Genomic DNA, 13,913 nt, shown 5'->3' on the forward strand with positions numbered 1-13,913 from the left:
CCCGGGCCTCCCCACCCTCGCCCCGCGCCTGTCCCCTCCCCCCACCTGTCCCCTCCCCGCCCCTATCCTGCCCGGTTCCCCCCCCCCCCCCGCCCCGCGCCTCACCCCCCCACCCCGAGCCTCCCGCCCCCGCCCCTGTTTCTCCCCCCCCTCCCCGCCCCGCGCCACCCCTCCCTCGCCTGTCCCTTCCCCCGTCCTCCCCTGCCCCCCCCAGCTGACCTCACCTCCAGCCCTTGGTCTCCGTCTCCCCTGTCTGAGCTAAACAGGAAGTGGCCGGCCTGGGGTGCCAGGAGAAGGGCGCACCGGGTCTGTCACCACCCTGCTGCTCGGGGGCGGGCGTGCACCTGTGAGGAAGGCTCGTGGTGGAACCCGGAGACCGCGCCTCTTCCCGGCTGTGCCCACCGGGCAGCCATGCTCCAAGCCCAGAGCAGGGAGGCGGCGCCGCCCTGCAGGAGCCATCAGAGACCCCACCGCAGCCATCAGACCCCACCGCAGCCATCAGACCCCACCGCAGCCATCAGACCCCACCGCAGCCATCAGACCCCACCACAGCCATCAGAGACCCCACCACAGCCATCAGAGACCCCACCATAGCCATCAGACCCCACCGCAGCCATCAGACCCCACCATAGCCATCAGACCCCACCACAGCCATCAGAGACCCCACCACAGCCATCAGACCCACCATAGCCATCAGAGACCCCACCACAGCCATCAGAGACCCCACCATAGCCATCAGACCCCACCGCAGCCATCAGACCCCACCGCAGCCATCAGAGACCCCACCGCAGCCATGAGACCCCACCGCAGCCATCAGACCCCACCACAGCCATCAGAGACCCCACCACAGCCATCAGAGACCCCACCACAGCCATCAGACCCCACCGCAGCCATCAGACCCCACCACAGCCATCAGAGACCCCACCACAGCCATCAGAGACCCCACCACAGCCATCAGAGACCCCACCACAGCCATCAGAGACCCCACCATAGCCATCAGACCCCACCGCAGCCATCAGACCCCACCATAGCCATCAGACCCCACCACAGCCATCAGAGACCCCACCACAGCCATCAGAGACCCCACCGCAGCCATCAGACCCCACCGCAGCCATCAGACCCCACCACAGCCATCAGAGACCCCACCACAGCCATCAGAGACCCCACCACAGCCATCAGACCCCACCACAGCCATCAGAGACCCCACCACAACCATCAGACCCCACCACAGCCATCAGACCCCACCACAGCCATCAGAGACCCCACCACAGCCATCAGACCCCACCACAGCCATCAGAACCACCATAGCCATCAGACCCCACCATAGCCATCAGAGACCCCACTACAGCCATCAGACCCCACCATAGCCATCAGAGACCCCACCGCAGCCATCAGAGACCCCACCACAGCCATCGGACAGACCCCACCACAGCCATCAGACCCCACTACAGCCATCAGAGACCCCACCACAGCCATCAGAGACCCCACCATAGCCATCAGGTCCCACCATAGCCATCAGAGACCCCACCACAGCCATCAGAGACCCCACCGCGGACCCCAGACCCCACCACAGCCATCAGAGACCCCACCGCGGACCTCAGACCCCACTACAGCCATCAGAGACTCCACCGCAGCCATCAGAGACCCCACCACAGCCATCAGAGACCCCACCGCGGACCTCAGACCCCACCACAGCCATCAGAGACCCCACCGCGGACCTCAGACCCCACTACAGCCATCAGACCCCACCGCGGACCTCAGACCCCACCACAGCCATCAGAGACCCCACCGCGGACCTCAGAACCCACCATAGCCATCAGAGACCCCACCATAGCCATCAAAGACCCCACCGTGGACCTCAGACCCCACCACAGCCATCAGAGACCCCACCATAGCCATCAGAGACCCCACCATGGACCTCAGATCCCACCATAGCCATCAGACAGACCCCACCATAGCCATCAGAGACCCCACCGTGGACCTCAGACCCCACCACAGCCATCAGAGACCCCACCATAGCCATCAGAGACCCCACCATGGACCTCAGATCCCACCATAGCCATCAGACAGACCCCACCATAGCCATCAGAGACCCCACCGCGGACCTCAGACCCCACCACAACCATCAGAGACCCCACCATAGCCATCAGAGACCCCACCATAGCCATCAGAGACCCCACCACGGATCTCATACCCCACCACAGCCATCAGAGACCCCACCGTGGACCTCAGACCCCACCACAGCCATCAGAGACCCCATCATAGCCCTCAGACCCCACCATAGCTCTCAAACCCCACCGCGGACCTCAGATCCCACCATAGCCATCAGACAGACCCCACCATAGCCATCAGAGACCCCACCGCGACCTCAGAACCCACCACAGCCATCAGAGACCCCACCGCGGACCTCAGACCCCACCATAGCCATCAGAGACCCCACTGCGGACCTCAGACCCCACCACAGCCATCAGAGACCCCACCACAGCCATCAGACCCCACCATAGCCATCAGACCCCACCGTGGACCTCAGACCCCACCATAGCCCTCAGACCCCACCATAGCCATCAGAGACCTCACCATAGCCATCAGACCCCACCATAGCCATCAGAGACCCCACCATAGCCATCAGACCCCACCATAGCCATCAGACCCCACCATCGACCTCAGATCCCACCATAGCCATCAGACCCCACCATAGCCATCAGAGACCCCACCACAGCCATCAGACCCCACCATAGCCATCAGACCCCACCATAGCCATCAGACCCCACCATCGACCTCAGATCCCACCATGTTGGGGACTGACTGTGGGGTCAGTGACCGTGACTGTGGGGTCAGTGACCTTGGACCCGCACAATTGAGTACACAAGGAAGTAAGCTCTTATCATGATTTTGGGCTGTGTCAATAGCTTCTCATTTAACCTGTTTGGGACTTGATAGCTTCTCATTCAACCTATTTCAGACTTGATACTGTTTGTACGAATGTAGCCCCTGGCAGTTCCCTAGTTTAAAGAAGTGTATTTAAGATTGAGAACTGGAAATAAACGGGGCTACGGTCTTGGGCTACAGGCTTCTTAAGCTGTGGCTCCTGATTTGGGCTGTAGCCCTCCTGAACCCCATCTGTTTGTCTCTCTTCTATTTTTTCCTAGTCCTTGCCCCCTATTTCAGGAATCCTAATCTGCGAACCCTGGTTTGCTGCCGATTAGCCCCAGCATCTGGCGCCCGAACAGGGACCCTGAAAATCTGGGACGAAGGTGAAGGACCCCTCCCTGTGGTGAGTAACACATCGTAGGACTATTAAGAGAGGATCTTAAGAGAGTGTATAGTCAGGAGTAAAAATTATGGGTCAAGTTAATAGCCATAGGTTATTTCTACCGATCTTAACAGGCCTACTTGAAGCCCACGGAACATGGGTGGAAAAAGGGGTGCTTCAGAGCTTCCTACAATTTGTCGAGGAGGCATGCCCGAGGTTTATAGAGGAGGAATTCCAAAAAACCTGGCAGCGGATAGGAAAAAGAATTCAAGAATATTATAACGTATATGGCCCCGAAAAGACCCCAGTAGAGGCTATTGATGTATGGAATTTAGTAAGTGAATGCATAGATCCTCAACATGAGAATGCTGAACTTAATCTTGAATTAAGGGAACTTTATGAATTAAAGGACCCTTCTGAAAACCCTGAGGCTGAGCCATATGCCGCAGCCCAAGAGAGTCTAAGTGAGATCTTGAAAAGGGAACAACAACCAGCAGATATTGAGTATCAGAATTCAGTTTTGAATATCAAGGAGGAAAGTTATGATGAGTCAATGGAAGGCCGGATGGCTACGATAGAGAAGAAGTTAGAAGAAATGCTACATTTTCTATCGAAAATGGGGATGGAGCAGAGAGCCCCCCCAGAAGTAAGAAAGAAAGATGACCCTCAGGCCACTATGGTGTCTGATTCTAAACCTTACCCCTCACACCCACCGCCTCCGGCTGTAGCCTTACGGCCTCAATCCCTTTTTCAACCTTTAGGCAAGCCTAAAGGCCCTAGCAACAAGTCCCTTTTAACAGGCACTACAACCAGGCACAGTGCATCACAATTAAACCTGACTCAGGCTGCTAGAGAGAGGGAAGATATTTCAGGGCCTCGATGCTTCCCTAGTTTAGTTGATCATGATGAACAAGTATACCATCAACCTGTTCCTGTTAAACTGTTACAGGATTTAAAGAGTGCCTGCTCCCAATATGGGCCAACTGCCCCTTTTACTCAAGTAATATTGGAGGCCGCGTGTGCTGGTATTGCATGCCCAAATGACTGGAAGCGGCTTGCCAGAGCATGCCTTAGTGCAGGAGAGTACTTATTATGGGAGACAGAGTTCACTGCACAGTGTCGGGCTAAAATTGAAACAAATAGGCCTAAGAACCTGCCTTACACTGTTGATCAGTTGTTAGGAGAGGGAACCTATAAAAACACCGAAGATCAATTGGGTTATGCAAAGGAGGCCTATTTACAAATAAATGCTGCAGCGAGAGAGGCTTGGAAAAGGTTATGCAATTCCAATCGTACAAAAAATCTAGTAGAAGTTAAACAGGGACCGAATGAACCTTATCTAGAATTTTTGTCTCGATTAATGGAGACTGCAGACTGCCTAGTACAAGATGAGAATGCAAGGAAGATTATAGTTAGACACATAGCCTATGAAAATGCCAACGCCGCCTGTCAGGCGGCTATCAGACCACATAGGAATAAGGGAGGAATCACGGACTTTATTTCACTGTGTGCTGATATTGGACCCTCCCATGTACAAGGCCTTACTTTAGCCGCCGCTCCTCAAGAAAAGACTGTTACTGAATTTCTAAAATACAGAGGTCAGCGGCATTCTTGGGATGCTAGACCCCCAGGGCGTTGCTTTTCTTGTGGACAAATAGGACATTGGGTGACGCAATGCCCACGCCAAGCCAGGTTAAAGAGAGAAAAATCATGATAAGAGCTTACTTCCTTGTGTACTCAATTGTGCGGGTCCAAGGTCACTGACCCCACAGTCACGGTCACTGACCCCACAGTCAGTCCCCAACACCACCATAGCCATCAGACCCCACCATAGTCATCAGAGACCCCACCACAGCCATCAGAGACCCCACCATAGCCATCAGACCCCACCATAGCCATCAGACCCCACCGTGGGCCTCAGACCCCACCATAGCCATCAGAGACCCCACCATAGCCCTCAGACCCCACCATGGACCTCAGACCCCACGTCGTGGACCTCAGACCCCACGTCGTGGTCCTCAGACCCCACCGTGGACCTCAGACCCCACGTCGTGGTCCTCAGACCCCACCGTGGACCTCAGACCCCACCATGGATCTCAGACCCCACCATGGACCTCAGACCCCACGTCGTGGTCCTCAGACCCCACCGTGGACCTCAGACCCCACATCGTGGTCCTCAGACCCCACCGTGGACCTCAGACCCCACGTCGTGGTCCTCAGACCCCACCGTGGACCTCAGACCCCACGTCGTGGTCCTCAGACCCCACCGTGGACCTCAGACCCCACGTCGTGGTCCTCAGACCCCACCGTGGACCTCAGACCCCACCATGGACCTCAGACCCCACGTCGTGGTCCTCAGACCCCACCGTGGACCTCAGACTCCATGTCGTGGTCCTCAGACCCCACCGTGGACCTCAGACCCCACGTCGTGGTCCTCAGACCCCACCGTGGACCTCAGACCCCACCGTGGACCTCAGACCCCACGTCGTGGTCCTCAGACCCCACGTCATGGTCCTCAGACCCCACCGTGGACCTCAGACCCCACCATGGACCTCAGACCCCACCATGGACCTCAGACCCCACGTCGTGGTCCTCAGACCCCACCGTGGACCTCAGACCCCACGTCGTGGTCCTCAGACCCCACGTCATGGTCCTCAGACCCCACGTCGTGGTCCTCAGACCCCACCGTGGACCTCAGACCCCACCATGGACCTCAGACCCCACCATGGACCTCAGACCCCACGTCGTGGTCCTCAGACCTCACCGTGGACCTCAGACTCCACGTCGTGGTCCTCAGACCTCACCGTGGACCTCAGACCCCACGTCGTGGTCCTCAGACCCCACCGTGGACCTCAGACCCCACATCGTGGTCCTCAGACCCCACCGTGGACCTCAGACTCCACATCGTGGACCTCAGACTCCACATCGTGGTCCTCAGACCCCACCATGGACCTCAGACCCCACCATGGACCTCAGACCCCACGTCGTGGTCCTCAGACCCCACCGTGGACCTCAGACCCCACGTCGTGGTCCTCAGACCCCACCGTGGACCTCAGACCCCACCGTGGACCTCAGACCCCACGTCGTGGTCCTCAGACCCCACCGTGGACCTCAGACTCCACGTCGTGGTCCTCAGACCCCACCGTGGTCCTCAGACCCCACCGTGGACCTCAGACCCCACGTCGTGGTCCTCAGACCCCACATCGTGGTCCTCAGACCCCACCGTGGACCTCAGACTCCACATCGTGGTCCTCAGAAGCATGCTGTAGCCCTCAGAGACATCCTGGGCCTGACCAGTGCGGAGTCACCTGGACCATGCAGGAGTCAGAGCTGACACCAAATCCCCCCACATCCTGGACCCACAACACCCGTGGCCCATTGGGCAGGTAGCAGAGATGAAGCCAGTTGAGGCTGCACAGCATCTGTCATCTAATTTATCCTGGCTAAGCGCTAGCCTCACTTCACTGGATCCCCTGAGAGCAGAGCACTGCCCAGTGAGCCACCTGGTGGGGCTCAAAGCTCCTGGATGGGCCTCTGAGGGTTAGGGGAGGACGTGTGCTTCCTGGAAGTCATCAAAGAATGTCCCAGAAGCCCCAGGTGTTTTCCAGAGGTCCTTCTCCCTCCTCCCTCTCCCTCCCAGCTCTGGCCTGCAGAGCTCTGCTTGAGTCCTGAGAGAGACCTCATGTGTGCATGCAGAACTCATGGGTGTGTAGACCTCGTGTGTGTGTGTGTGTGTGTGTGTGTGTATCTCATGTGCTGGGAGATCTCGTATGTGTAGAGATCATGTGTGCGTGTAGACCTTGTTTGTGAACGTGTGAACTCATGTATGTGTGTAGAGCTCTTGTGTATGTGTAGACCTCATGTGTGTGGAGAGCTCATGTATGTGTGGAGACCTCACGTGTATCTCGTGTGCGTGGAGAGCTCATGTGTGTGTGCAGAACTCACGTGTGTAGACCTCACGTGTGTATATATCTCATGTGCGTGGAGACCTCACATGTATCTCATGTGCATGGAGAGTTCACGTGTGTGTGCAGACCCCAGGTCTTGCACGTGCACACACAGCTCTGGGTCTTGAGACCCACCCCTCCCCGCACATCAGCAATCCCTGCCTCTGGGCATGGGGCTCCAGGGGCCCTTGAGCCAGACCACCCGTCTTGAGCCCTGCCCTGGGATCCCCAGCCTGCGGGGCTGGCCGGGCCTGTGCCCACCTGGGGAGGGCCAGCTGTCCTGTGGACATGCCCAGCGCACTCAGGGGCCTATCATCTCCCCTTGTGGCTAGCCAGTGCCCTGGCCAAGTCAGAGTAAATGTGATTCTGGAGGTTTCCTAGGAGTATTTATTCATCTGTTCATATAATAATTTCATGTGAATTCAGGCCTGAGCACTGTCCTTGGGCTTTCTCCAGTCTAGAGCTCTACCACTTGAGCCAGAGCACCACTTCTGACTTTTTTCTGTGTATGTGGTACTGAGGAATCAAACCAGGGTCTTCATGCATGCTAGGCAGGCACTCTACCACTAGGCCAAACTCCTGTACTGTTTTTTGGTTTGGCCAGTCGTGCTTCTTGAACTCTGGTCTGGACACACACACACACACACACAAACGCTGGCCAAACAGGACCCTCTGCTGGTCCCCATCACCACGGGGCCATTCTGCCACCATCTTCCTAGTGGGTAGACTTGTAACATTATGAACTATGAAGTTGTCACTTGTACGTTTTCTTGTAGAATGCACTCTAATACATTTAGCTAATGAACTATGTAAAATAAAGCCTTTAAAATTTTTTATTAAAATGGGAAGCTATATATTCACAGCTTAATTTTTGTTGAAAAAAGGCCAAACTGAGACCAGTTCACTAGCACGTTTTCTAACACACACAGTGAATGCCTGCAACAGAGATCAAAGCACAAGGCAGCAGTGTGCTCTTCTCCCTCTGGCCACTTTACCTGGACCCCAGGTCTCCTGGGTAGGAATCCTGGTCTGCGGAGGAAGCCCCAGAGGCTCTGCGGTACACAAAGCAGCTTCCAGCTCTTTCTGTGGACGTGGTACTGAAGAATCAAACTCAGGGCTTCGTGCATGCTAGGCAAACACTCTACCACAAGGCCACACTCCCTGCCTTATCAAGAGCAATTTTGTTTAGTTTGATTTCTTAAAAAATACATTTTGTAGGGCTGGGACTGTGGCCTAGTGGTAGAGTGCTTGCCTAGCATGCACAAAGACCTAGGTTCTATTCCTTGGTACCACATACATAGAAAAAAAAAAGCTGGAAGTGGTGCTGAGGCTCAAGTGGTAAAGCTCTGGCCTTGAGAAAGTTCAAGGACAATGCTCAGGCCCTGAGTTCAAGCCCAGGACTGGCAAAAACAAACAAAAACAGAATTTGTAGCTGGGTGCTGGTGGCTCACACCTGTAATCCTAGCTACTCAGGAAGCTGAGACCTGAGGATCGCAGTTCAAAGCCAGGCCAGGCAGAAAAGTCCAGGAGACTCTTATCCCCAATTAACTATTGTGCCTCTGAAAACATTAACTTTTTTTTTTTTTTTTGCCAGTCCTGGGCTTGAGCTCAGGGCCTGAGCACTGTCCTTGGACTTTCTCAAGGCTAGAGCTCTACCACTTGAGCCTCAGCACCACTTCTGGCTTTTTTTTCTATGTATGTGGTACTGAGAAATCAAACCTGGGTCTTCATGCATGCTAGGCAAGCACTTTAACCACTAGGCCAAACTCCGGGCCCCTGAAAACATTAACTTACAAGCACTAAATGGTTTCCAGCGAAGTCAGAGGTACAGAGACCAATTAGTTCTCAGGACCCACCCTCCCCTGCTTGTTCAGCCTTGGAAAAATACTCTTTATACTTTTGCAGAAATGAGGGCCACGCAGGGCACTGCCTGTGCCAGGTAAGGATTCTCCCACAGAGCCAAGTCCAACCCTGAATCCACTGTGCCATTGAAGAGAGAAAGAGCTACACAAAATGGGCAGTGAATGCTAGAACATTTCCTTTAGGAAAAAGAATCCAAAGCTCCTACAGGGGCCAGGAGTTTGGCCTAGTGGTAGAGTGCTTGCCTACCATGCACAAAGACCCTGGGTTCAATTCCTTGGTACCACACATGCTGTTGCTCAAGTGGTAGAGCTCTAGCCTTGAGAAAGTCCAAGGACAGTGCTCAGATCCTGAGCTCAAGCCCAGGACTGGTGGCGGTGGGAAGCTTCTACAGCGTCTCCACATATTTTTGCCAGTCCCAGAGTCTGAACTCGGCCTGAGCACTGTCCTTGGACTTTCTCAAGGCTAGAGCTCTACCACTTGAGCCTAAGCACCACTTCCGGCTTCTTTTCTATGTATGTGGTACCAAGGAAGTGAACCCGGGTCTTCGTGAAGCTAGGCAAGCACTCTACCACTAGGCCAAACTCCTAGCCCCTCCTATGTATAAATTTAAAATTACGACCTTGCAAGCTATATTAATAAAAATTCTACATGGGGGGAAACACAGATGACTACGCTGCCAAAGAGTGTAATTGAACACTCACTTCACTGCGTCTTGACTGGACCAAGACGCTCAGGTCAGGCTGGCTGCGAGCAGAGGGCCAGCAGTTCCAGGAGAAGGCCGGCAGCATGCATTGCACAGCGTTCTTGGCTGTGCAAACCCCACAACATAAGACAAGAGACAAGTATGGGAGCCGGTGCTTTGTTTACATCTTACTAGAAAAATGACAGGTCATTTCCAAAGATCACCTGGGTGTCACAAACAAGCAATGTGTATATACCACATCTTTATTTCAATTGCACAAATGAAGTTAGCATGTAAGAAATTTAAATGAAAGTTATGATAAAAAATAGCCAGGAACTGAGAAACCTAAAAAGGCATGAGAGTTCAACATTCATCTGGGTTCCACCTTAGGTCTTGACTGACACCCATGTCTGCACACCTCCATGGAACTTTTATGTCCAGGTGACTGTGTAAAGAGACGTCAGTGCCAGCACTAGGATGTGTACATCCAGTCTGTTGTTCTCCGGAGCGCTTGCAGCTCAGATCACAGTGTTGAGAGCAGAGCCTTCCTGCAGAGAGAAAGGGTCCCACACCGGACTGGACTGAGGACGTCCAGCACTCCAGCACCCTCACAGCTGAATTCTCCACCCCTGGCATGACTGTTGGGAGAACCAGCCGAGTTCTGGGAAGGAGCCCGCCTAGCACACTCCACAGCTCTGCAGACGTCGTGTTAGTGCTGCACCAAGGCACAGAACGCTAGTGTGTAAACCGGGTTCTCTGAAGACTCAGGATGTGTTTAGTCTTTGATCTTACTTTGGACCATGAGGCTAAGCTATTTAACCCCACAAAATCAAGTCACTTCTGGTCAGATTCATAGGGGCATAAACCTTGATACTGTCAAAGTATCTGCACAACCAAAAGTACACTGTTAAAGAGAAAAATGCCTATTTCTTTTAGACAATAGTACTTTATAAGCAACGGCATCTTCAAAGCCTTCACTACTACCGCATGACTTGCAGATGATGAATAATAGAAAAAAATAACTGTACGTTTGAATTAGACTAGCTCATCCATCACTGTTTCATCTAGTTTTACAGATGTTAACAGTTCTTTCATTGAATCCCTTTCTTTGTGTGGTGATGGCTGCAAACTGGCAGCATTCACAAAATTGTGCTGAACGAGCATGTGTGCAATCAGGAGTGGAGATCAAAACAGCCGCTCCTTAAAAATTTAGCAGATTTGGAGAAAGCTTTCAAAGCAACTATGGCACGTATCAAGTGGAGAGCCCGGGGGGCTTCTGATTCTCTACATTTACCAGAAGCAGTAGTGACGACATATAGGGAGGCTCCCTCCACTACCCAGCAGGGGCGGCTGGGCAGGCTCCCGCCCCCCTGCCCGGTGTGCCTGCGACCTTAACATCATTGCTCCTCACAGTGCTCAAATACACGTGCCTGCACACGTGCACCACTGCAGGGCCACTGAAGACTGCTAACCAGCAAGGTAGAATTCCCTGTGAAGCTCACCTCACAGCCATGCTTCAGACCATTGAAATCACTGTTTAAAATACAAATAGCTGAAGACATGAAGTAAAAGATTAAGTAGTTGGTTGTGATAACATATTTACCAATTAAAGTCACAAAATATCTCTCATTATTAGTCATGCAGGCAATTGAGAAAAAAACAATAGTGCAGAAATTAAACAAAAAATTATTCTTCCCTTCCGCCCTCCTCTATACTCTTCAAAACGTCTTTCCCGGGACCAGGTGTGAGGCCTCTGAGACACCAGCACGGCACGCGTCACCATCTGCCGTTAGAAGCTCTACCCGCGGCGACTTAGTACATTATAAAAATGTCCACATGCAGAAGTCTAAAAAAGGTTGAAAAGCTACAGCAAATCTACAATATAGTGTTTTACATCTGACCACTGGTTTGTTTTATATAGAAGTCATAGATTTGGTAAAGCATTTTAACAATTTAGGAAGGCATCTAAATCTGCAAATTCTTGGTGAATTTATTATGTTTTACACTACAAAACTGCATGAAGGCTAACTTGAGACTCCCTATCACTACACCCCTCACACTGGACCAGTCATCTTCAGCTACACCCTTGAAAAGCAGAACAATTCCACCGGCTCCTCATCTCAAGGTCTAAACCTACCCTGGCCCCTGATCTCAATTAGTCATGGAATACCAAATACGATAGGAAGACAAACCTGAGAGAAACATTTGCAATACAAAAGCAGAACTTGCTAAGTTCTTCATCAGCACCCTGGGGGGGGGGGGGTCGGACTTCGAAAGCCTTTCTCCTTTTTTAGCAATGGTTTGTGGGAAATGTGTGGTGAAAATATCTCAATGCATGGTGATCTTGCCTGATAGGCTTATATTTTCTGCATAAATGTTAAGGGAAACTCATACATAACTCTCTTTCATCCTGTGGTAAAAGTCAAAGCAGCAGCAAACGGAGAGGAAACAGCTGAGTGCCAGAGTCACACATAGGAAGGTTTCAGAGGAAGCGGTTTTCCCCTTGACTCTGTCTCCTCTTTCTTCGGATGGCTCGTAACTGTAGGGGTGTGGTTGACAGTTGTTTGTAGGAAGTTTTGTTTTTCTCCAGATCCCAGTCCTATCTCTGCGTAGTCTGCTTCTCTATGCAGTATTTGACTTGCCCAGTTCCTGCCTGATTGCTATGAAAGGAAAGAGGTATAGAAAGTTACAGAGGAGCACAGAAGGGAGGTCATGTGTGTGTGCACGCGTGTGCACACGTGTGGGCTCTGGACACTGTCCCTGAGCTTCTTTTGCTGTCCCACATGAGCCACAACTGACCACCTCCAGCTTTTTGGTGGCGAACTGAAGACAGTCTCGGGGATTTTCTGCCCCGGCTGGCTTTGAACCTCAGCCCTCAGATCTCAGGCTCCCAGGTAGTTAGGACACAGACGTGAGCCATCGTGCCCTGCTCATCTTTACTGTATAGATTTTTAACATTATGTGGACAATACTAACATATATACAAATTTATTTGCTCCCCCTTTGCAATACAATGAGAACACCGACTCTGGGCTCAAAATAAGGGAGCGGGGCCAGGATTGTGGTCTAGAGCTAAAGTGCTCCCCTAGCATCCACAAAGCTCTAGGTTCGACTCCTTGGTACCATACACTCAGAAAAGGCTGGAAGTGGTGCTGAAGTTCAAGTGGTAGAGTGCTAGCCTGGAGAAAGCCCAGGCTCTGAGCTCAAGCCCGAGGACTAGCAAAAAAAAAAAAAAAAGGCAGGGAGTGCTGGCAGGCTCTGTGGAAAAGGACCAGGAGGCCAGCCTTGGGTGAGTCTTAGAGCACAGACGCACCCAGACACTTACCATCGATGAGCTCTTCTTTCAGCTTGGATAGTTCTTTTCTCATCTCATCTAAAATATCCTAAAATATTAAAGAAACATGAAACAAGCACTAAAATACCCTAATGTATAAATTTAAGAATGTGACAAAATATTATGTCTACTTTTTGTTTCCATAAAACCAGCCTTGGTACGTCTAAATAGTCTTCCCTCTCCATTTTCTAACCTAGGCAGACATGAAATAGAATGCTTTGAAGGACTAAAGTAGCCAGGCGGACATCAGTAAGGACTGGACAAGGGGCAGTTCTGGTGTAGTCCAGCCTTCTGCTGTCCAAAGGGAAACAGAATGTCACTGAACAATCAGCTCTTGGCAAACTTGTCACCTGCTCTGAAGTACACGCATTTCTTGGGTATTACCCAAATGTCTGTAACTTCAAACTATACTCCCCTCACCTGGACTACCCGGTGAGGCCTCAGGGCTGAAATGAAGGTAAAAGACCATCTGGCTCATGTACAACACAGTGACCTGCCGAGCTCTTAATGAGATATGCTCTAAGTGTAAAGTACACCACACCCAGATTCCAAAGACTTAGTATGAAGAAAGTAAGTTACAACCACACTAGAATTTCATAATGATGACTATATGTTGAAATGATAGGTTAAACTAAGCATTAACAAGAACCGTTCATTTAGTGTAACAGAATTTTTTTTTTGGGGGGGGGGTGCAGGTACAGGGGCTTGAACTCAGGGCGCTGTCACTGAGTTTCTCCACTCAAGGCGGATGCTCCGTATCACTTGAGCTGCAATGCCATTTCTGACTTTTGGTTGAAGTAGAGGCACAAAGTTTCACAGAGATTTTCCTGGCCT

At 52.2% G+C, this 13,913-nt stretch overlaps 1 protein-coding gene across 1 annotated transcript in view; it reads right to left on the minus strand.

Annotated features, from left to right (window-relative positions):
- Positions 1–12,089: 12,089 nt before the first annotated feature.
- Enah (ENAH actin regulator) overlaps positions 12,090–13,913 on the minus strand; it is a 112,322-nt gene continuing 110,498 nt past the window's right edge. Inside the window, exons 16-17 of the mRNA XM_090341584.1 lie at positions 13,071–13,128; positions 12,090–12,405 (exon numbers count right to left, since the gene is read on the minus strand). Coding sequence (XP_090197710.1) covers positions 12,368–12,405; positions 13,071–13,128 — 96 coding nt within the window. The 3' untranslated portion in view covers positions 12,090–12,367. The remainder of the gene's footprint in view (positions 12,406–13,070; positions 13,129–13,913) is intronic.

Source organism: Megascapheus bottae, chromosome 10, assembly GCF_031878675.1.
Source record: "Megascapheus bottae isolate mThoBot1 chromosome 10, mThoBot2.hap1, whole genome shotgun sequence".
Lineage (NCBI taxonomy): Eukaryota > Metazoa > Chordata > Mammalia > Rodentia > Geomyidae > Megascapheus > Megascapheus bottae.